The sequence below is a fragment of the Thermobia domestica genome, chromosome 14 (genome assembly GCF_964235325.1).
Source record: "Thermobia domestica chromosome 14, izTheDome1.hap1.1, whole genome shotgun sequence".
NCBI lineage: Eukaryota > Metazoa > Arthropoda > Insecta > Zygentoma > Lepismatidae > Thermobia > Thermobia domestica.
In genome coordinates this window covers 77,935,746-77,959,328 of record NC_137467.1, presented here as the reverse complement: position 1 = coordinate 77,959,328, position 23,583 = coordinate 77,935,746, and the positions used below count along the sequence as shown (strand labels likewise).

Sequence of the window (23,583 nt, the reverse complement as noted above, 5' to 3'; positions counted from 1 at the left end):
CACCGTCTGTGTGGGTTTTCACGGGGTTCTCCGCTTTCATCCCACTTTCTTCATTCCACCATTTCATTCATTTCTCAACATCACCGTTTCCTTTAGCCTAGTCGGCATAACCGTAGACATAGAACTTAAAGATTTCATTTCACTATTGTTATATAGTATTTGTATTAATGAATTCTCTATGTTGTGAGAATTCATAACTTTGAGGATTAGAATTGAACCGAATATTGTACGACTTCAAATATAATAGACCCCGAGTTTTTCAGCTTATTTTAATGAATAAAATAAACAAAGCAGCATAAAATATTACACATACTTTAAAATTTCTAAATAATAGAAAACTTACCAATGTAAAGCTCATTTTAAAATGTAAGTCCTAGTCTAAACCGCACTTCTTTCTTATGACTGAAACTTACGTGTAGAAACCCGGATCATATTGAATACTTATATTGATTTGAATATCTCATGGAAGCGTAGTGGAAAAAATAAAATGAAATCTTTCAGTTTAAAGCCCCACGTTTATGCTCTTTAGGTTAAGAGAGACGGATGATTAAGGCAAGTGAATGATGATGAAAGAATCGTTGGAATGAGAATGTGGGAGGATACGGAAGTACCCTGAGAAAACCCACGTACACGATATTGTTCACCACGAACTCACTTGGGCGAGGGTCGAACCAAGGATCCTACGCACCAGAGGTAGGAGTGCGGTGGAAATACAATAACAAATTTTAGGTGTCAATCAAATTAAACCATAACATAACACATTATTATTACCTATTTTCTGTCTACGTCTAACTTTTTGATGAGTCATGCAACGGCATGGCACAGTTACAGGAGACTGATACAGATGGTATAGCTCTGCGTGATATGAAAGAAACGTTTGTTCTTTAAGTGTAAAGGATTAGGCTTTGATTACAATACGAGTGTAGTCTTTTGAAACTATTTTTATGCTAAAAATATTGTATACTCTATTGAGGTCAATGGTAAAACATCAAATCAGCGAAATGTATTCCTAAAATCTATTCATACTAACTAACAAATCTATTTTAAAATCATTTAAAAAATAGGCGGAAGATCTTTGTGTAGTCTTTCTCCTTAACAACTGCGAAATCCACATTAGTTGCATATATTACAATTAATAACTAATAACTCTATGGCTTAAGGAATTAGCAAGTTCGTCGCCGCAGAAACAAACTCTCCACTGGATTCTTTCCTATGCGAAATCAAGTCAATCAGAGTTATTATTAGTTTATTACCACCTCCATACGATTCTGTTTCATATTGTTCTCTCATTTTCTTCATAGGCTACACAAAAGGCCAACTAGGACTCTATACACCCCGTTCGTATTTCCCATACAAACGACATGTCCAGCTCATCTTGTACCTTTCAATTTCATTCACTTATTTCTTCGTCTTTTTTTTTTTTTTTCACCAGTACTGAAGGAACTCAAACACATTGAACGTGCGCCCCACGTGCTATCCCACAGATGTCCAATCGGTACTCCCATTCTTGCCAAATCTTCTGCAGCATACCTTGAGTGTCGTTCTGTTGCGATTTTTGAAACAACTCCGTAATACTAACAGTATCTGTGGAAGTGAAGGGACGTAAATGTTGTCCTTTATGAACGAGGAGGATGTATACGTCATTAAGGGAAAGGTCACGTGGGATAATCCGTTCGAACAAACTTTCATCGTCTTCAGACTTAATCAGCATGTGATCGCAGAACGCCAGGAGGTTGGTTGGAAGAAATATTTTCCTTCTTTTATTACACAGAATTGTGCTATTTTTTGCTATTAAGCAACTCTCTTACTGTTTTATCAAGTTGCGTTACTCAGAAGCGAATTGTTCACTCTTTTAGCGATAATTCGCGATCTTCCTTACACGCACTCGTCTTTTTAGTCCTACACATTGATAATGAGAATTTACAGAATATCCAAGTTGAAATTACCGATGCGATGACGAGTTATAACTCTATATATAAAAGAAGTCGTCCTGACTGACTGATTATTCAACGGCCAGGTCAAACCGCTTAAGCTAGAAAGTTGAAATTTGGACATTCCATAGGATTTGTGATGTAAGGTCCCACTAAAAAAGGATTTTTGAAATTCAACGGGGAAGGGGAGGAAAAGCGATGGCAATTATTATCTTACAATGTCCATATCTCGGATTATCTTAAGGTTACAGACATGAAATTCAGTGTTTGGACAACTCATTTAAAATAATTAGACATCAGTGGCGTAGACAAAAACTCATCAAGGGGCTCACAGACACAAGCATATTATATATGGTTCGAAAAATCCTACCTGCTAGGTTGTTATGGTGACTGGAAAAATGAGTTTCGCACCTAGCTAATTTCAGTGTTTTTTAATGTTTCCCTTAGAAATGATAAACAGGCGAGAAGAAAAAAGAATGGGGGTTGCATTTGTTATAATAAGATGGCCATTTCTCGAAATCTCTGAAGACGAGATACATTTGGATTATGAGAAGTACGAGGCCATAGATCAAGCAAATGAGGGGCCTTGGGTAAAGTCTCCAGCTAGCCTAAGGCTAGTGTTATATATATATATATATATATATATATATATATATATATATATATATATATATATATATATATATATATATATATATATATATATATATGTATGTGTGTGTGTGTGTGTATACTGAATAGAGCAAACAGACATTTTTCAAACTTTTTTCTTGCCCATTTGATGTAGAAAAACAACCCTAAGTTCGTGACGTAGACCCTTTTATATTCTATACAATTTTCGTACAATTACGACATCAATATTTTAATAAAATATTTAATAATATAATGGCAATTAATATTTTGCATTAATTTGATATTTTATTTATTTCAGCAAAATCTTGTAAAAGGAATTGTAGGGGCAGCTGGTGCCTGTGCTCTAATTGGAATATTCTGTTTAGTATACAAATTTAGATGGAGGTCGACAAAAGAACCAGAGCGAGCGGTCGGTGAGTAATTTTATGGAAATATTAATCATTACCTTTTACAATATCCTATTTTCTGGGGGCTACCATTCTACTTTCAGCAGTCGGGACTGACAATTTCTTCCAAGCCTCCTCGCTGGTAGTGAATTAAGGGTTTGGTAAGTTTAAGATTGGTAAAGAAAAACATTATATACTAAGCTAAACGGTAAAAACTTTATAAAGTTTATAATTAATATTCTCCTTTACATTTCTGCATTTTCTTCTCTTCCCCTTTCCTCCGTGATATCAAAACGTACTGTTGCCGTGCCTTAGTAGTCTATAATATTAAGTCAAACCAAACATCTCTAAACTAAAATTAAACAAGTTTCATGCAAAATTTATTATTAAATATTTTGATAAACGTGTAAAAAAATCTTGAATGTTATTGAAATTACATTACCGTACTCAAAACAATGTGAATTACTCAAAATAACCAGTAAGTAGAGGTGCTATGCACAATTTTCCGTGCAAAATTTGTCATTTGCCAATCAGTTGCAGTTTAGGAGTTTTTGTTGATATTTCATTGTGATTACTGAAAATAACCAAATACGATAGGTGCTACCCGAAATTTGCCGTACAAAATCGTCACTTATCAATTAATTGTAGTAGAGTAATCCAACAGCAGGAGGCAGAGTTACGTATTCCAGTACCATTTCCGTTTCAAGAATTGCGTCAAAGACGAGGAGCACATAAAAATGTTAACAACATTCACCATACCAGACTTATCGCCAGATTCAATTAAATTGTGTATGAGAATCGGAATAGTAACATTCACCAACTTCATTAACTTCCTTCTATGGATTAGAGAACGTCAAAGAAATGTTACCAAAGTTTTGAACATGTCTCAATTACCACCCAATTTGTCCTCAAGCTCGTAATTACTAACTCAAAACAGAAATGTCTCAACTTCGAACCATGACCTCGCCTCATAAGGTGACATTTTCTTGTTCCGGATCTTTATCGAAGATACTGTACGTAGTTTGTAGGTATGTCCTCGAAAGAAAGCAACAATCGTCGGTGTGAGAAAAGGAAACATTTAAATGGAAGAATGACCTCGAACAAAGAATAGACAAATGAGGATCATCACGAACATGCTAATTTTATTATTAATAGAATCATTTGCCGAAAATTCGTTACTGCTTACAGCAAACTATCAATTCACTTCTTTTGAATTTTTTTGCGATGGCTATGAGAAAATGTGAAAAGACATCGGATGATCAGTGAGAAACTCTAAAATTGGCAATTGGTTCCTTCACGTAGATAACCCCATTACACAAATGCTGAACATCATCTAATTAAATAATAACTCTATGGTCTATGGGACCTGGAGGTTCAATGCTGTGTTCACAAAAGCTCTATCCTTAGTCAATTGGATCCAGTTTCTACTTTCTATTTTTATTTCTGCGAGATCTATCTTAATAGTGTCCTCTCATCTGTGCCAAGGTCTTCCGAATGATCGTTTTCCGATTGGAATTTCAGTTGCAACTTTGATACTGTTCCTACTTTCTTCCATTCTGGCTACCATCACCTGCCCAACTGAGCCTCCTAGATTTGAGGAAACAATGTTTGGTGAAAGGTATAAATTATGTCGTTCTTCGTTTGGTTTCCGTCATTCCCGTTTCTCTTGGGTCCGATCTTCTTCTCAAATACTTTCAGTCTACGTTCTTCCCTCAGAGTAAGGGACCATGTGTGGCAACCATACAGAACACCAGGCATAATTATCGTTTTAACAGAATTCGCAACGACAAAAGATTTTGAACTGAATAATAGCACGGATTTCCTGCTTTAAGTCGACATTTAATTTCTTCGTGAATATTGTTTTGATCTGTTAATATTGTCCTAGATATTTGAAAGTATATACCTTATCGAAAGTATTATTTGATGTTTTAACGCATCCGTAATTTGCAGTATTACGATCCCGACGAACTCTCATGTATTTACTTTCACAATAATAATAATAATAATAATAATAATAATAATAATAATAATAAAGCCTGATATGACTTCCACCTCTTTCTCCAATTTTGCCAATACTCAAAATGAGATTGAAACGATGATTTTCATATCGAGATCTAGGAACATTCACAGGTGTGTTTCAACAGTTTTTCGGAAAATGACTTCCAGGCACCCCAGCAGTGAAGCAACAGTTGAAATAGAGATATACATGCAAAAGAGGGTTACTTCAAGGATAAAGACGGCCATTTAGGCCACTGTAAGTTATATTTTTACAGCATCACTCGAAAAATATTTTAAAAAGCAAGCTGTATCTTCCATTTTACAGAAGGTCGCTTCATCCTGATGGTAGTGAATTGCACACGTCTGCCCTAAATTTTAAAATCTCTTTCCTACTACCTGTCATATTCAATATGGTGTCTCTAGAATTGAACAATTGCATGACATCGGAGCTTCCATTGAGCAGAGTCTGAACCAGTTTAGCCCACTCGTGCACTCGTACTTTGCACTCCCTCAAGTGTCGTGGCACGGGTTTTGTGACGTTCCGTTTTAATAGACAAAGGCACACAAAAGCTCATGGGTGATGCATGTGGAGATTCAACAGGGATGTGTCTAAATGGGATAGCGTTGATACCTGCCTCCTGTTCCATACGAGCCATGTATTCCACCTTGTTTTGCCAATGTAACTGCTGGTCTTGATTTGGTGGATATGGACTTTGGCAGTTTCACTGTCGTACAAAGCAGGGGCGTATTGACAACATATAGAATGTGGTGCATATAGTAAGCACCATTTACCTTTACACTAAATGCCACTCTATGTGTAGTAAGCTGAACTTAGTACAGAAACTCGCCAGTACCATAAACCCTTGAGATACTTTACCTGCACGTGCGACCTCACTGAACGTGCTCAAACAGACCCATGCTTCATCTAGGACGATAACACAATGCCATTTATAACGCGCTAGGTAGCACTCACACGGACGTTTGCATGCCACTTTGTGTTAGGCGATTTGCCTTAGTAGTCATTACCGTACTTTAGCAATGACGTCTCGAGTGGGTATAGGAGCTAGTTGCTCCTCCTATGACTTTTGATGAAGCATTGTACTTCAAGGATAGAAAACATTACGATAAAATGATGCATGCATCCCGTTATCAGACACTGTAAAACTTTGCACCTACACTTCTTTATATATATATATATATATATATATATATATATATATATATATATATAATTGCATATACAGGTAGCTATAGTTTACATCGGAAAGTGTTACTACGTAGTCCTCCCAAAACGGAACTCTTTTCGGTGGCATGATGATTGCAAATACCCTTATTCTCTCCTAGCTTATAGATAACAGTCCGCTTCACGTGTGATGTGTACGATATGTACCTGACGCCTACAATTCACTACCAATGCCTACAATTCACTAAGAATGAAACGATCTTCTGTGTCATTCAGGTTATTTTGAGTATGGAATATACAAAGGTATTAAGTGAGTGTACTTGCCCAATTGTCATGTCTTCACATCACATAAAAAGATAATAAAATAATAAAAAGAACACAAGAAAAAAACAAAAAGAACGAAAATATCATATCATTATCCCCCCCCCCGTGCTAGTCAATCATCTTTGTTACATGAATATGTATAAATCTTACGCTGAGTTCCTGTCTATATATTTGTTGAATATTATCATTTATTTATTTTCAGAGGTGGAAGCGATGGAAGATGGTCGTCAGCTTGATTATCGAGGGACAGGGTTTGACAATCCAGCACTAGAAGAAGAGTATTTAGGAACAGGAAGCAAACATTTAGATGGAAGGGACGACAGAAATGAAACTAGAATGTGATCTTCCTTAGAGAAGTATTATTGTTATTATTATTAAAATAAAAATACGTATTTAAGAAAAAAAAGAATTTCGTGATTTCATGAAGAAGTAGTGCATCAGATATCATTAATTATATTATTCATGGACTATGCATAATGTAAAGAAAAGAATTACAGTTCAGAAGAATCGAAATATCACAACGTGTCTAGTCTAGATCCTACATAATAATTTATCAGTAATGTTAATATACACTTACAAAAGAAGCTACAATATTTTGCTAGAATCTTAAGCTCGAATATTTTGCTTAGTAAAAATTTATTTCTCCCACATTTAAGACTCTCTATATTTTCTTTCGAAGATATTTTAAAAATTATTATGCCTTATTACTGCACACTCTCTTAATTGCACACTATTAGCACTATGCAATAAAATAAAGTAACATTTCATTACTGATAGCAGCAGCACGAGGAAATAATTTGTAACAATGATAAAAACCTTACTTCACGTCTCCGAAAACCAAATGTGGATAAAAACTGTTTTAAAAGTTGCTTGCCACAAACTATTGAGTTCTTTGACAGTACTCAAAAAGCCAATTTGTGTTTTTGTGCAGTTTTTATTCACACTATTATTATTATTTCTGCCTTGCTTGTTTCGTTTAACGATGTTATGTATAGGAACGAAACATTATTTATGTAATTCATGTTTTGGCTTGTGGAGACTTGTCCGGTAAGATTTTTTATTATTAACATTTAATTACAGTGAAAGAATAAATGAAAATTGTGACGTCATCAGATGGAAAAGATATCGTTAAAATAATAAGAATGACATTTTATGTATTGTGTACAATAATAAAGAAATGGTATTGCAATCAGCCTATTTTGCCACAGCAAGTAAGGTAACCAATTCTGAAATGGAAATGTTTACACTCCTGCTTTAGATAATATTATATATATATATATATACTTCAACCAAAACAACTACTTCCTATATTTGAAAATATGTAGTTAATTTAAATGCATTTATTATACATAAGCATTATGGTCGTTTAAATGAGTGTAATATGTTTTGGAAGGATCTGACGACTGTAGCTCAATATAACCTTAAATGGGACAATCACGAGTCAGTGTAGTCTCCATTTTAGAATACTTCGTTGCTTATAAAAATTATACGGTATAGAGGTACAATTGTGTGCAGTTTTATTTCAATAATTTATTTACTACGGTATAAATACTGTTAAAAATGCCATATTTTAAAGAATTTTGACGAGATAATGTTATAATAAACCAGATGCTTCTCGGAAACACACAATTGTTTTATTTGTAATGACTAATTCAAGATGAAAGTGGTTAATTTTAGAATCACTATTTAGCAGCGCTCAATATTTTTTTATGTAGTTATTTTCTCTGTTATAACTAAGTTTCAATAAAAAAAATACAAATAAAATACAAGTGTTCTTATTGTTTTAACCTTTCTTTCATGTTATGGAACATCGTAGTGAAGAAAAATATTAAAGTGTCAAAATTAATTTTCTTTTCACCTCTTAGAAAATGCCTAAGTTTTAAAGAGAATTTATCACTATGTAGAAGGCCAAGGAGTAGATTGAGTAGCATAGAGTATGTAACTATTCAGGAAGTGGACTGAGTAGCATAAAGTTAGAGCACCGATACGGAAAGCATGACACCCGGGTTCAATTCCGTCTCACTAAGTTTTCATTGAGCTTGCACCTATAGGAAACATGTTGTACACAGTATGTCGGAAAAATAACGGAACTTTTTAAATTAAATAAACGAAGTAGGCATTTTATGATCTGTAGTCCTTTTTATTCAAAATACATCCGTTCCACAACAATACATCACTGGGCATGTGTTACCATAGAGTTTTTAATGTCCTTTTTCGGAATCGCCTCAATGACCCTCGTGGTGTGGACGTGTGGAACAATGTCATAAAATGTTCCTTTTATGGCCAATTTTAATTTTGGGAATAAGAAATAGTCACACGGCGATAAATCAGGCGAATACATAGGATGTGGAAGCACTCATATTTGTTTTTTAGCCAAAAAGTCACGAACTGCAACGGTTCTGTGACATGGTGCATTATCGTGCAATAAAGACTAACTGCCTGGCGTTCAATACTCAGGCCTTACGCAAACGATTCGCTTCCACAAACGCTCCATAACATCTCACAGTTGAATTCGCAACGTGGGCAATCATATCACGCATTTGTTCCAGCAACTCATCACGATTTTTTTTTTTTTTTTCTGTCTGGCTTTGGATCGTCTTCCAAGGACTCATGACCGTTCCGGAATCGCGTATACCACTTGAACACACGAATACGAGATAAGCACTCATCACCATACATTTGTTTCATCATTTCCAATTTTGTATAAATATTTTACCTAGCTTGATACAATATTTAATATTGGCTCATTGTTTCATCGTGTTTTTGTGACGAAGTGACACCAGATACACTCACTTTTCTTGCTATAACTTGGTACTCCGTTAATTGGTCCTCATAATTGTGGTCTCGATTTGTTGAGCAAATATCTAGCTTCCCGATGATATGTTGCTTCAATAGATGGGTCTAGTGGTTATCTGTAAAGAAAAAAGTTCCGTTACTTTTCCGACATACTGTGTAAGAAAAACCAGTTGCTTTTTCCCATTTTGTCACACAATATAGGTGTTAAACTGAATCCACGTACAGCAAGAGTACACTTCATATGGTCTGAAAGTACAAGCACTTATCTCAAGAGTAGGGTTGTTAAAGAAGTTGTTGACTCACAAGCACGATAAGCTGAATATACGAAGTCGATTCTTAGCCAAGTCCCACATTTTACTGTCAATTTTCGTTGAAAAAAGATTAAGTTAATTTAAGTGGATAATTCCTACACTAAGAGCCTATAGTGCAGTGTACCGGTTCGACGTTACATACGCTTCTTCTTTTTCTTTGAAACGCCATCTTCCACGAAATATTTTATTTTCATTTCAGTTTTCCCTTGTTTTGTTTATTGTTATTTAATATATTATTCCACATTATAATGTCATTATCTTTGTAATTAATTTCTTACGTAAACATTAACGTAAACTTTTATATATTATGTTACTTGTTTTATAAATGATTGATTTTGTTTGACAACTAGTGAAACTCAATGTATCAAGTAAGGAAAGAAAACGAAAGGAAGAAAATACATATATGACATATGTAAAATATAACGTATATATATTAACAGAGTGTTTGTAAGCTTTTGTTGATTTTGAGATCAAACAATTCAACAAACTACTACATGACAGGTATGGATATGGACCTAATACTATGACGCAAATTATGACTTACTAATTGCATATTATCAAATGTCTGATGTCATTCTATCAAGACCTGTAACAAACTGAACATGTAGCAATATTCTCGACTATAATTTAAGGAAATAATAATTTAATTCAAATTCAATGGAAAATAAAGTAAAATACTAATAATAAACGCATATAATATCACAATCAAAACATCGTCGACATATCTATACGGAAAAAAAGCTGAGAAGGCTCGAAGAACACTGCCAGTGGAACCTGCGTATTAGGGGATCTATTGAAATTGCTATATTGAGCTGTCACTTTTTATCACCGTATATATACTGAAAATGCAGATATAACAAGTGGATACCAGTTACTATTTAATACCAAAATGTTCACCATCCTCTTAGGTATTGATCAACACCAATATCATCTCTCTACGACTTGCAGTTCCCCGAGATATGGCTCCTTAAATCTCCCGAAATCGAAACTTTTTTTGGCCAATATCTCGGGAACGGTAAGAGTGACACAAAAAAAATCCATTACTTGCTTAGATAGTTTTTGATGCTCTATCGAACGGAAGGCTCAAAACTGAAAAATTCGCAAATAACAGGCACACACACAAACGTAGAGAATTCAGTAACGAACTTTTAAAGTTCGTTGACTAGACACTGTTTTAGTTAATTTCCATCGAGGGAAAAAAGCGGAAGAGGGACAAAAAGAAAAAAAAAATGTTTATAAGCACCTAAATAACAAAGGTGAAATTGACCGCCAGGTCTGCAGTCTGCACTGATATAAAAAAAAAAAAAAAAAAAAAAAATTAAACATTTAATTAAGCTAATAAAGAAAAGATCAAGCAATTTACAGGTATATAAAAATACAATTACTGAAGACGAAAGCAAACCTCCGGAATGAAACTATTAAATCTAATTTATTGTAAAAATAAAAAAAAAGTATTCATGATCTGACGATCATAATAAGAATACTATTTTAAATTTACTTTTAGTACCTCATCAGACTGGCTATGCCATGACTAATTCTATTATTTGTCATACGAAATCAATAAATATTACTCGGATCAAGTTTGGATAATTAATTCCATGTCAATTGGTTTCTTCTGTTGGTTTAGATATTTGCAACACATACTGTTCTTGTTTTTGCATAGGATGATAATAAAACTCATCACTATGCTTAGATGGTACTAACATGAGAAATGACGTACCAGCTTTTCGTAATTAAAGACTCGCTGTAGGAAAGAATGTAAGTACCGAAAACAAAAGTTCCTGTAACAGCAGAAACAGAAGATAATAAATTGTGCCCAAGCGTTACAAAAAAGAAAATATTATTGCTTAGAAATATAACTTAGCATATAACGAAGTATGAAAATCTAACTAAGGCATAAAAGTATTACAAAAATAAAATAAATGAAACAATTGCAAGCTGACACTTACTTTGTTTTCTATAACGAGTCTTCAATTACGCTTCTAGTATTTCTATATATCAATGTGAAATATGAATTAATGAGTAATAAGATGAATATTATTATAATAATTAAGCGAAATATTTACATCTTTATGATACGACGATGTGAAACTTATGAAATGAGTTGATACGATAAAGGAAGGCAATACTGGGGTCTTGTATTAAACAGTTGTGTGTATATATACTTATTTCCATCTATTGTTTTGCACTGCTATTATTATCATCTGCTGTTATTATATACGTGTCATCCACCATATTTTAATTACCTAACCTACAATTGCATACATTGTAAATATATTTTAACTGAGCTAACCTTGTGCAACTGATACTAGACTTAATTTCTATTATCTTATTGAACCTAATCAAATTATCCGAGAACTGTAACTAGGGTCAAGTAATTCATATTAATTGATACACTTAAGGAATAGCATCCATCTCTACTTAAATTAGTTCAATGGTGACAACTACCTACTCACAAGGGAGATCTCTTTCCGCTCGACTTGTTCCTGAGACATCTAAGCCAATAATCCTGGTCTTCGAACTATTACAAAATAATAAATATTCCAACCAAAGATTACGACAAAACCTGAATATACAAAGAGAGAATTTTAAGGTAAATACGTTCGATAAGCAAGGAAGTACATGTCTATGCTCTAACAAATTACTTTTTCCTACTCTGGATTTTAAAACTCTCTAGAGAAAGAGGGAATGAAGATGCAGTATTAACACAGCAGAAATACACTTCTTGAGACACATGACCTGTGAGTGTTGGGAGAGCACATGCGATCATGCTCAAGTTACACGTATAAGGTAAAGTATGTAAATAACTTGCTTTTCCAGTATTACAGATATGAACAAACAAAAGTATTAAGCATATAATAATTATGATATTCCATAAAAGTGAAGTACAACCGAAATATACTTATTTAAACAAAGCAATTGATGTATTTTTAATCTTATTTCGGCAACACTGATGAACTAATGGGTCCGTCCATGTCAAGTGCAGGAGAGAAAAATAATTGATTGCTTAGCTATTTTATAATGAAATAATTTTCTGTTCGTGGATTCCAACAAGATTACAGAAACTATTTTTTTTTTTTTTTTTTTATCGTTTTCCCAATTTCCATGGCGGACATTTTTGTTTGAAAACACGCACTGATCCTTGCGTTTTCAGGAATTTGCGTTAACTTATAATACAATTGGTGAACCCTAGGTTGATGAAACAAAAAACATTTTATTCAGGAAAGAACAGCCTATCTTATGTCCAGTAAATATTTAATGAAATTTGTATGCAAAATATTCCCAACCCACCTGAACAACTGACACTGAAATTGACACATTTGCGACGTTCGAAGGCATATCTTCCCAAGAAGAAAAATGTAATATCAGGCTAAATTGTGTGGGGCTGTTTAGCTATACACCTGAATATACTGTGGGACTGTGTAGCTAAATATACTATATGAAAAACGTAAAATAAACATTGAGAGTTGCTTCCATTACAAGTTACAATGTTTAAAAATCTGAAATTTTGATACATAAACCCTTCATTGTATATTATACTGCTGAATAAAAATCATATTTGAGATTTATCTACAAGTCAAGTTACAACATGTTAAAAATCACACAAAAAGCAGCATTGTTGTTTAAAGACAGCAGTAAGGACGACGTACAAATATGATTTTCCAAGTGCCACAGTTTGGAGACTACGTCCATGATTTAATTATCGATTGTTATGTTGTTGAAAATAAATACGTGAATTAGAATTTTTCAATTATGGTAGGATTTTAATGTTACGTCTAATGTTCATATTTTCATCAAAGGCATCTTGTAAAATATTATTCAGGGTATGCGACACAAATTTTAGCTGCATAAGTGATTTCTTTTAATATTTCAACGGCGGGGCAACCAGTAAGATCGCCACTTGTTAGTATGTAACTATTAATAGTATTATACAACATTGGCTAGATTGATCTACAAAAATACAGCTTTAGAAACCAATACCAAACTCCTAGTGAGAATACAATACCTGTATTTAAACTCAATGGCAAGAAATCATTTAATATGTCCACAATAAACTCCGTGACCGATTTGCAAACTGTGTGATAATTACTGGCAAAATGAGTTTTCAATGTTTTGCCATGTCAGAGAAAAACATTAAATGCTTTAATATTTCACAAAGTACAGAATATGAAGTTCATTCCGCTACAGAAGCTGTACAAATTACACTTCAGACAACAGATTATATGGCACAGAATGACATTAGTGACGAACATAAAGATGTTCCTGTAATATTTTACCATCCCGCAGCACTACTTTTACGAAAAATGAAAAACATCAGACTTGGGTGCCCACGGACATTGTTCTAAAGAAACTAAGTGCCTTGGGACTTACAACACCTACTACAAGACATGTAACATTACTCCCAAATTAAACAAAGTACTATCAAAACTTCTTAACGAATACAAATCACAGTAGGACTAAGAATAGGATCCAATAGTGAACCAGTTGAGAATGCTCCAAGAGCATTGCCAGAACGAACTTAAAAAGAATTAATTTTTCTTATTAACTTATACAGGCTTTATACCAATTGTTCAATCTACTTTATTATTATACTCATTCAACAATTCTTGTAATGTATCTATATATTTATAATTTCCTTGAGTACTAAATTTTTTCTACATGTTTTGTTTAAGAGTTCTGTTAAAACGTGCTACGATATGTTGTTTTACGAAGACATATACTCAAAATGGAGGATTAAAAATTGAAAAATTCACAAAATATCATCTCTCTATGACTTACGGTTCCCGAGATATGGCTTCTTAAATCTCCCGAAATCGGAACTTTTTTGGCCAATATCTCGGGAACTGTAAGAATGATGCGAAAAATTCCATCACTTCTTCCAGATAGTTTTTGATGCTCTATCAAATGGAGGGCTCAAAACAGAAAAATTCGCAAATAACAGACAGACACGCAGATATAGAGAATACAGTAACGAACTTTTTAAGTTTGTTGAAGATGAGTTGTAAAGAATCTAGAAATAATTTTGTTTGGGCCAAAAAGTTTTTTTTTTTTTTTTTTTTTTTTTTTTTTTAATTAATGGTATTCATCATATAAACTATATTATTAAATAGTGACTTAAATAGGCCTGAGTTACAGTGGAATTCGAACTTAATGAGACCATGAACAAGTTTCTGATTATCCACACTTTCAAATTATTCATGTTCACTTAACATTTGCATCATGTCAGATACTTCATGTAACACATGTACGTCTAAATGTAGTACGACAAATTAGTTAAGATCATATTATAATTTATTATTTATAAGCACATTACATTTTTCTCCCATATCATAATTTATTATTTATAAGCAAACTACATTCTTTCTTTTTAGGATTTTTACTGACTTATACATAAATCTCTAACATAATGTTTATAAGCAGTATAATACACAATATATGATTTATCTCTCAAAATTTCAAATTTTCTAACTGCCCATTGAACAAAGTTACATGGTGTCCTTTTTATTTTATTGTCTGCTTTTAAAACATTGTAACTTGTAACGGAAACAAGTCTCAGTGTTCATTTTCTGTTTTTCATATAAAACATTTAGGTAGTTACCTCCCCCCCCCAAAAAAAAAGCCTACCATTACATTTCTTCTATGGGTGATATGTCTTCGAACATTGCAAACTTATCAATTTCGATGTCGACTATTCAGATGGATTTAGACTATTTTGCCGCCAAATTTCATTACATATTATAACGTCGTCAATCCTGCGGCGAGGACCACCAAAATTATGTATAACGACAATCACAATATTTTATATGACGACACTTTTACAAAGGTCCTCAGTCAAATTTATATTTAGAACAAGCTACGAAAATCACATAAAACAGTCTATATGTCATTTAATTTTTCTTCTTTTTACTGTGGCACACAATTACTAAAATAAATACACACCTTTAAAGATTATGTGTATATCTTCCTTTTAAGATGGATCCGGAATTATATCATTTATTTACAATTCGTTGGTATGGCAACCTAAAGACAAAAACTCATCAAATCACAATCTCTACATAATAATCTTAGAATCAATTTGAAAATTCTTCTTCTTCTTCGAACTGGTTAGTGCGTATTTTAAAAACACACATTGCCCGGAAATATAAGAAAAGATATTAAAAATTATACAGAAAATACAAGATATCGTTACATGATGTCGCCCGAAGTATAGGACTTCCTTTTATTGAGTTTACAAATAAAAGAAAAGAATCCTGGATTATTAAGTAATACATATTAATCATTCGAGTTTTCGAATGCACCTCGTATATATAAAAATTACAATTTATATAAATATATATCATATTTATTTTAAGCTTTAAAAAATATCATTGACTTCATTATTTACATATTTTAACGATGATGAGGCACATTCGAAATTCGATTTACAAGTTATTTAATGTTACTTAATTTTAAGTCCTTTTCGGGTCCATTTAAATGTCCGTTACAAGTTAATAATTATTTACTTGGGCATAATGAAGAAGGTATTTATGATACTCATATGGTTATTCTTTGAATGAGGAAGGATCAATGGTATTCACGATATCTATAGAATTCACGATAAAACATGATGATTATCATCATGACAAAAATTAAAGTTACAGTTTGAACAAAAGAAGTTCTTATCAAGATCATAAATGTACGAATGAATGATCATAGAATTCAAAATGAAATGCAAATAACAAACAATATTATAACGGTATTTATAGTGAAGTATACTAACTAACTAACTAACTCTATGGCCTATGGAACCCGGAGGTTCAGTGCCGCGTTCACAAAAGCTCTCCACTGACTTCTATCCTTAGCTAACTGCATCCAGTTTCTACTTTGTATTCCTATCTCTGCGAGATCCATCTTAATATTATCCTCCCATCTGCGCCTAGGTCTTCCTAATGGTCGTTTTCCTATGGGTCTTCCAAGCAAGACTTTGAAAGCGTTTCTACTTTCTTCCATTCTAGCTACATGGCCTGCCCACCTAAGCCTCCTAGACTTGACGACCCTAACAATGTTGGGTAAACCGTATAAACTATGTAGTTCCTCGTTATGAAGTTTCCGCCATTCCCCATTCTCGTTCCTCTTGGGTCCGAATATTCTTCTCAGGATCTTGTTCTCAAATACTTTCAGTCTATGTTCTTCCCTCAGAGTAAGTGACCATGTTTCGCAACCATATAGAACAACAGGCATGATTATCGTTTTATATATTTTAAGCTTCAAATTCTTCGACAGAATTCGCGACGACAAGAGATTTTGAACCGAATAGTAACACGAATTCCCTGCTTTTAGTCGACATTTAATTTCTTCGTGAATATGATTTTCGTCTGTTAATATTGATCCTAAATATTTGAAAGTATCCACTTTATCAAAAGTATTATTTAATATTTTAACGCCTCCACAATTTGCCGTATTACGGTCCCGACGCACTTCCATGTATTTAGTTTTCTCTGCATTTACTTCTAAACCCATGTCCCTGCAAGCATTTAATAAGATCTCTGCATTTATTTCTACTGTTCTCCTATCATCCCCTATTAAATTTACATCATCAGCATATGCCATCACCTGATGAATGCCGTTCAACTCTAGGCCCTGGTTGCTATCTTTGATTTTCCTTATAGCGTATTCCAGCACAAAGTTAAATAATAATGGCGACAACGCATCTCCTTGTTTCAGGCCATTTTCGACGTGAAAGCTCGTGGACAAAATAGTGAAGTATAACAAAAATCAATTGAATATATTCTTTCGGACGCCACAACATTAGCTTAAGTTACATACCCAACGAATTCATTCAATTTGCATTGAAAGTCATAAATCGGAATACAATCTTGCGCGTTATTTACATCTACAGTTCTCTTTCTTATTTTGAAAATTTATACCATCTCCGAAGTTTCCACGAAATCCAATTCGAATGAAATTAGATCTAATGAGTACATGCTTCTTAAGTGTGCGATTACTATTACTGTTGCTACCAAGATTAGGTTCGGTTACGCGATTACTATTACTGTTACTAATAAGGTTAGGTTTGGTTATCTTACCGGTAAAATTAGGTTCAGTTCTCATTCGTTTTACTGGTGGCGAAATCTCGTGTCTCCTAACGGATCTGCACTTGTCCTTTACACGATATCCACGGTAGTCTGTCCTACCACGGTTTCTGTTTCTTCTGTAATTAGGTTCGGTTACATTACCGGTACACATGAATTTAACATCACCTTTTACATTGGTATTACACTTTAATCTCACATAGACACTTCGAATTTGGTTTCGATTTAGGTTAGTACTGTATTGCACCATTGATGGATCTTCAAAATTTTGTAATGTCATACCTAGATGATTGAAGTTAACGCACTGCATCACGTTCGGTAAAATTACCATCTGATTGTTCATTACTATCATTTTGGTCTTTTCGTTGAATGAACATTTCAACAGTTCCGACTTACTCGACCAATCATTACAAGCATTGGTGGGAACACACGTTCTCTTTCTAAATTTCACGAATACTGGGATCAATTTTCTTCCTGCTACATGAACCAATGTCGTGTACATATCATTAAATGATTCTATTACAATTACTTCATCTCCAGAATTAATATCATGTTGAATATACTGGGAATAAAAGCAACCAATAGCATTCACTAGACAAAGGTAACCATAACTTTTCGCACATTGATACGTATCAAAATCTTCATTACATACAGTATCAGTAAAGCAATCAAAAACATTCGAATGAAAAGAAAAGTTAGGATAATCTGATCCAACCAATACCGCAGTATGTTTTTGCGAAAACTCAGTAAATTTCACCAATGCAAACTCAAGATTTGCATTTTCTGTTGTTTCTATGGAAGGTTCAGGTTCATTTGTTTGGGTAGTGTAATCATTAACTATAGTTTCTACCACTTCGATAGAATTTTGCATTTCGGTGAATCTGCGTGTGATTCGTTCGTTCCATTTTAAGGTCACTTTGTTCAATTCGTAGGTTTGTCTGGTCAATTTTACTATTGAGTTGTGTCATTTGTTCACTAAAATCCTGCTTTAATTGTCCCATGTGTTGGTTCATTTGATCAGCAAAATCTTGCTTTAATTGGTTCATCTGTTCTGTTTGTTGATCCATTTTACTGTTAAGTAGCTTCGATTGTTCCATTTGTTGTTTAATGAGATCGGCCAGGTCAGAAAAGCTCATTTCCCTGTTGCCATCTGATGCAGATGTATTTTCAATATCAAGAAGACTCATTTTGCTATTTCTAAGAATTTTTGTGGTACTCCTAAACAAAGTATGCTCCGTTTTGATACCGCTTTTAACGAAATTACTATGGAGCCTTAAAGTCAATCTGCACACTTGGGTTTTACTGTTTAGGAGATTGTCTACTAAACTTCGTCAAAATCTCCTAAGGTTCCTGGTGGCAAACCACCAAAATTTATGTAAGGTCCATAACATATAATCCTTGGCGGAAATCACCAAAATTTATGTAACGTCGTCAATCCTACGGCGAAGACCACCAAAATTATGTATAACGACAATCACAATATTTTATATGACGACACTTTTACAAAGGCCCTCAGTCATATTTATATTTAGAACCAGCTACGAAAATCACATAAAACAGTCTATATGTCATTTAATTTTCCTTCTTTTTATTGTGGCACACAATTACTAAAATAAATACACACCTTTAAAGATTATGTGTACATCCTCCTTTTACGATGGACCCGGAATTATATAAATTATTTACAATTCGTTGTTATGACAACCTAAAGACAAAAACACATCAAATCACAATCTCTACATAACTTTAGAATCAATTTGAAAATTCTTCTTCTTCTTCGAACTGGTTAGTGCCTATTTTATAATCACACATTGCCCGGAAGAAAAGATATTTAAAAATTATACAGAAAATAAGAGATATCGTTACAATATGTACTGGACATTATACAGGGTGTTCTTTCCTGAATATAATGGTTTTTGTTTCATCCACCTAAGGTTCACCAGCAATGAGTATATAAGTAACGCAAATTCCTACAAACGTATGAATGAGCTCGTGTTGTTAAACAAAAATAGCTGCCATCGGAATTAAGTAAACGATAAAAAAGAGAAATTTTAAAAAAATTGGTTTCTGTAATAATGTCGGAATCCACAAAATAATAATAATAATAATAATAATAATAATAATAATAATAATAATAATAATAATAATAATAATAATAATAATAATAATAATAATAATAATAATAATAACAATTTTACAGAAACCAATTTTTTTTAAAATACAGAAACCAATTTTTTTTTAAATTTCTCTTTTTTATCGTTTACTTAATTCCGATGGCAGCTATTTTTGTTTAACAACACGAGCTCATTCATACGTTTGTAGGAATTTGCGTTACTTATTATTATTATTATTATTATTATTGTTTGATTTTAAAATGGTCAAGCAACCCTCATTGGCTTACTTCAAATAGAATGACCCTAATATGAATCTGGACGGGCATAGAAAATCCTGGACAATGTTTTAAAAAAGAACTTGAGATTGTTTACAGTTTAACAGATCCTCTTTACGCCGTCGAAAGCTGGAGAATCGATATAGTGTACAAGTTACATCATGAAAAGCACCAGTACATAAAGAGTACCCTCACATTGTTACAGTAAAACAAAAATCATTAAATCTGCAGTTCTTTAAAACGAAATCGCTCTAAACATTTCTCCACACAACTACTTTTAGAACCCTTGCACCAAAAGTGCAAAAGTGTTTATGAACTGATTCGATCTTCATCTATCCTGGTGAACAAAGTTACAAAAAATAACTGTTTCATTTATGTCCTTAATAATTACAATCGAAGCAGTTTGTGAAAACAGTTATTTTATATTTACTAAATTAAGGTAAATTTACACAAATTTTAGGATACATTTATTAAATATTACCTATTATATAGATATTGAATATTACATCACTTTCCACATGAATATCCTTTTTACATCGGATCTTCATCTGGACAATCGAGGTTTTCTTCGTCTCGACTATCATTCAATGCACTGTTGTCACTGTCTTTAGTTGTTGCCGTTGCATCCATTCCTTCTTCTTCCTCCTCTTCTTCCTCAACCTCCATTTCAAACAACCTCACCCTTCGCCGACTTTCCGATAAAACAACTGCAACTTTTCGACTCCCGCTAACTGCAAAGCATGACGCAACCATGTTTTCAATAGTACGAAATATACCCGGTTCTAACAACTCACTACCATCCACGCGAGGCACTCCCGACATTGGACGAGATCCAAAAGTACAATTGTTTAGCAATATGGTATGTTTCATAGCTACTTTTGTAGGAAATTGCACAAAGATAGGGGATTTATTTTCTCTCTTTTGCTGAAGAAGTACTGAGAGAACATCGGATGAGTAAAACTGTATGTCTAAAACATGCAAACTGTTCTGTTGATCCTCACAATTAGGTTCATGAAAGTGAAAATAGCAACACTTTGGGTTGATAGAATCATCTACTTGAGATTTTGCAGGGATTTCTACGAAGTAATATCCCTCAGCTGGTTGCTGAGTAGGGATAAACGCAATTAGCAGCTTTTGGTCATCGGGGGCATTCACGTGTGTTATCTTCATTTCCGTAGGATGAGAAACATCGAGGAATTTTAGACTTCTATTTAACTTAAAGAGTTTTCCAATACATAATTCTGGTTGTTTAAATATTTCATCAATTGCATTTTTTAAGTGTTTATGTTGCTGGACAAGGGACATATGCTTGAAATGAGGGAAAATAGATGGGTGTTCCGCTAAACATGTGTTCTCACTTAATAACTTTGACCATGGATTATTATCCGTGTCTGGAGGAAGTGTTAGGTCCTCATCAACTAAGTACTGTCCAAGTCTTTCAAGGTTAAAACGCGACTTTGGAGCTTTCTCTGTTGAAGATTCTGACGGCTTGGATAAGTTCATGCCATCAAAATTCTGAAGGAAATCGGCGATAAATGTCAAATCTTGTTGGGTGATTTTTGTTATTTCTGCTGGAACACGCTCTTCCGATAATCGAAGAATCACCACATACAACCAACGAAAAAAAGCTTTGTAATTTTTCATTGAATTATCAATAACTTGTTGTACTTCAGCTGCTTTAATCATAAATGAACCAGCAGCTGATAACGCTTTCCGAATGGTTTCTTCATCGATTCCAAGAATACTAAACCTATCATCACGTCGTGCCATGCCCTTCAATTCAGTTAAGTGATACACAAGACTTTGACCAACACTATGAAGGTGTTTCAGAACCAATTTCTGTATATTAGAGTAACTTAACTCTATGGAATGACCTAACTTTTTCAAACCTTTCTCAGTGAGATCATGTAAAAGAAACATACTCAGTTCATCTGACGGAACACCAAACATAAGTAAATCAAGAAAATCCGCTGAAACCGAACCTTCAGGAACTCTTTCAGCATATGATGCTAATTTTGAGTCCATTTCTAGCAGAATATTCTCCCATGCTTCTGTAATAGATCGCATGGTTTGTCCCAAATAGCTCATTAAACTAACAATATGTCCATGTTCTAAAGCAAGCATATGCAATTCTTGTGACCCAGACGCTAGTATAGGCGTATCTAGCAAAACCAATACAACTTCACTAGTCTTAGAATTGTCACTTTCGATTTTTGTACCCGTACTTTCTTTACTTTCATTATCCTTACCAGCGGAGGTATGGCAAGCTACGAGAACGAACAAAACGTTGAAGTCTTCAGACAGATCGGCATCAAGCACAGAACACTTACATCCCATATATTCTTCCAAATCCACTACTCCACATGGAAAAAGACCAAACACAGTAAGATGTAATTTCCCAGTTTCTGTTCCAACAAGTAATATGTTAGAATTGGCTTGATCTTTTATCTTTTTGGCATCCTCCAAGTTCTCCTCAATGCATTTATTAATAGATCCATAACTTCTGGCGAGGGATGGCAACTTCGGCAGGAAATCACTAGCATTATCCTGTAACATAATAAATATTCCTCAACTACAATGCACATTACATTTAGTTTACACAAACATTTAACTGCAATTATATTCCAAACACATGAAAATATTTTAATAAATGTTGTTATATATATTTTTTTTATTATCACACTAGTATTTCTATATATATTCTAAAAGTTTTGTTCAATTACATACTGAGCCTGTCATCAAAATTTACGTTCTCTATCCTTTATTTCTAGCATATATTTTGTCGGCATTCCACCACTCCGACAGATGATGTTCCAAACTCATTTACATTCATTTGTATCCATTGTCCAGGCTCCACTATCGATGGATCCCTAACTTTTCTTTCGATTTGCGTCAATAATCGTTATAATCACTATACTTTAATACAAGCTGTCATATATATATATTAAGATGGATTAACTATTACCTCAAGGTGTCGTGTAATCCTAAGAGGGTTGCTGCATTCCTAGTATGGTTTCGGCAACCAATCCTTTGCCTTCAACAGCCACCTTTAGCTAAAGTTCGAAGATGAGGCATAAAAACGGATAGATTTCATTGAAGTGTGAATGAAATAATATACGTAGAAGACTTGATGCCGGAATACTAGCGTATTACTTATGTAAAATCGCTTGTAAATGAGCGTAAATCCTCATGTGAAGTTTTTAAGAAATCGACAAACCAACTTTTTTATAAACTTAAAAATCGATGCTGCACGATAGCCAAGCTACCTATTAAGACGAAATACTAATCAAGCTCTCCATTACAATGCTATCAACATGACAATATACAGTATTGTTAATGAGAAATAGCCTTAAATTATGATTAATCCTTAAACTTTCATTTTTGTTTAACTATAATACTGTACAAAGACGTGACATATATTAACCAATAGATCACATCGATTTTAATTTAATTTCCAGTTTAGTGTCCCTTTCAGCAGTGAGGCTATATGAGACGTGGACCTACAGGTTAAGATTAGGAACTAGACTTCTGGGCTTTCGGCATCTATAACCATGTTAGCC

At 33.6% G+C, this 23,583-nt stretch overlaps 2 protein-coding genes across 6 annotated transcripts in view; one reads left to right on the top strand and one right to left on the bottom strand.

Annotated features, from left to right (window-relative positions):
• Nucleotides 1-8,177, top strand: part of LOC145670232 (uncharacterized) — a 138,050-nt gene extending 129,873 nt beyond the window's left edge. Inside the window, exons 4-5 of the mRNA XM_081738626.1 lie at nt 2,863-2,977; nt 6,658-8,177. Coding sequence (XP_081594752.1) covers nt 2,863-2,977; nt 6,658-6,797 — 255 coding nt within the window. The 3' untranslated portion in view covers nt 6,798-8,177. The remainder of the gene's footprint in view (nt 1-2,862; nt 2,978-6,657) is intronic.
• Nucleotides 8,178-8,435: 258 nt separating this feature from the next.
• Nucleotides 8,436-23,583, bottom strand: part of APC4 (anaphase-promoting complex subunit 4) — a 36,058-nt gene continuing 20,910 nt past the window's right edge. For 3 of the 5 annotated variants that reach the window (XM_081738624.1, XM_081738623.1, XM_081738625.1), the window contains exon 5: nt 14,603-22,570. In XM_081738624.1, the coding sequence (XP_081594750.1) occupies nt 20,555-22,570 (2,016 nt within the window). In that variant the 3' untranslated portion in view covers nt 14,603-20,554. Of the gene's footprint in view, nt 9,368-10,972; nt 12,129-14,602; nt 22,571-23,583 lie in introns of those variants that run through there. The other 2 variants (XR_014128243.1, XR_014128244.1) reach the window with 2 other exon arrangements.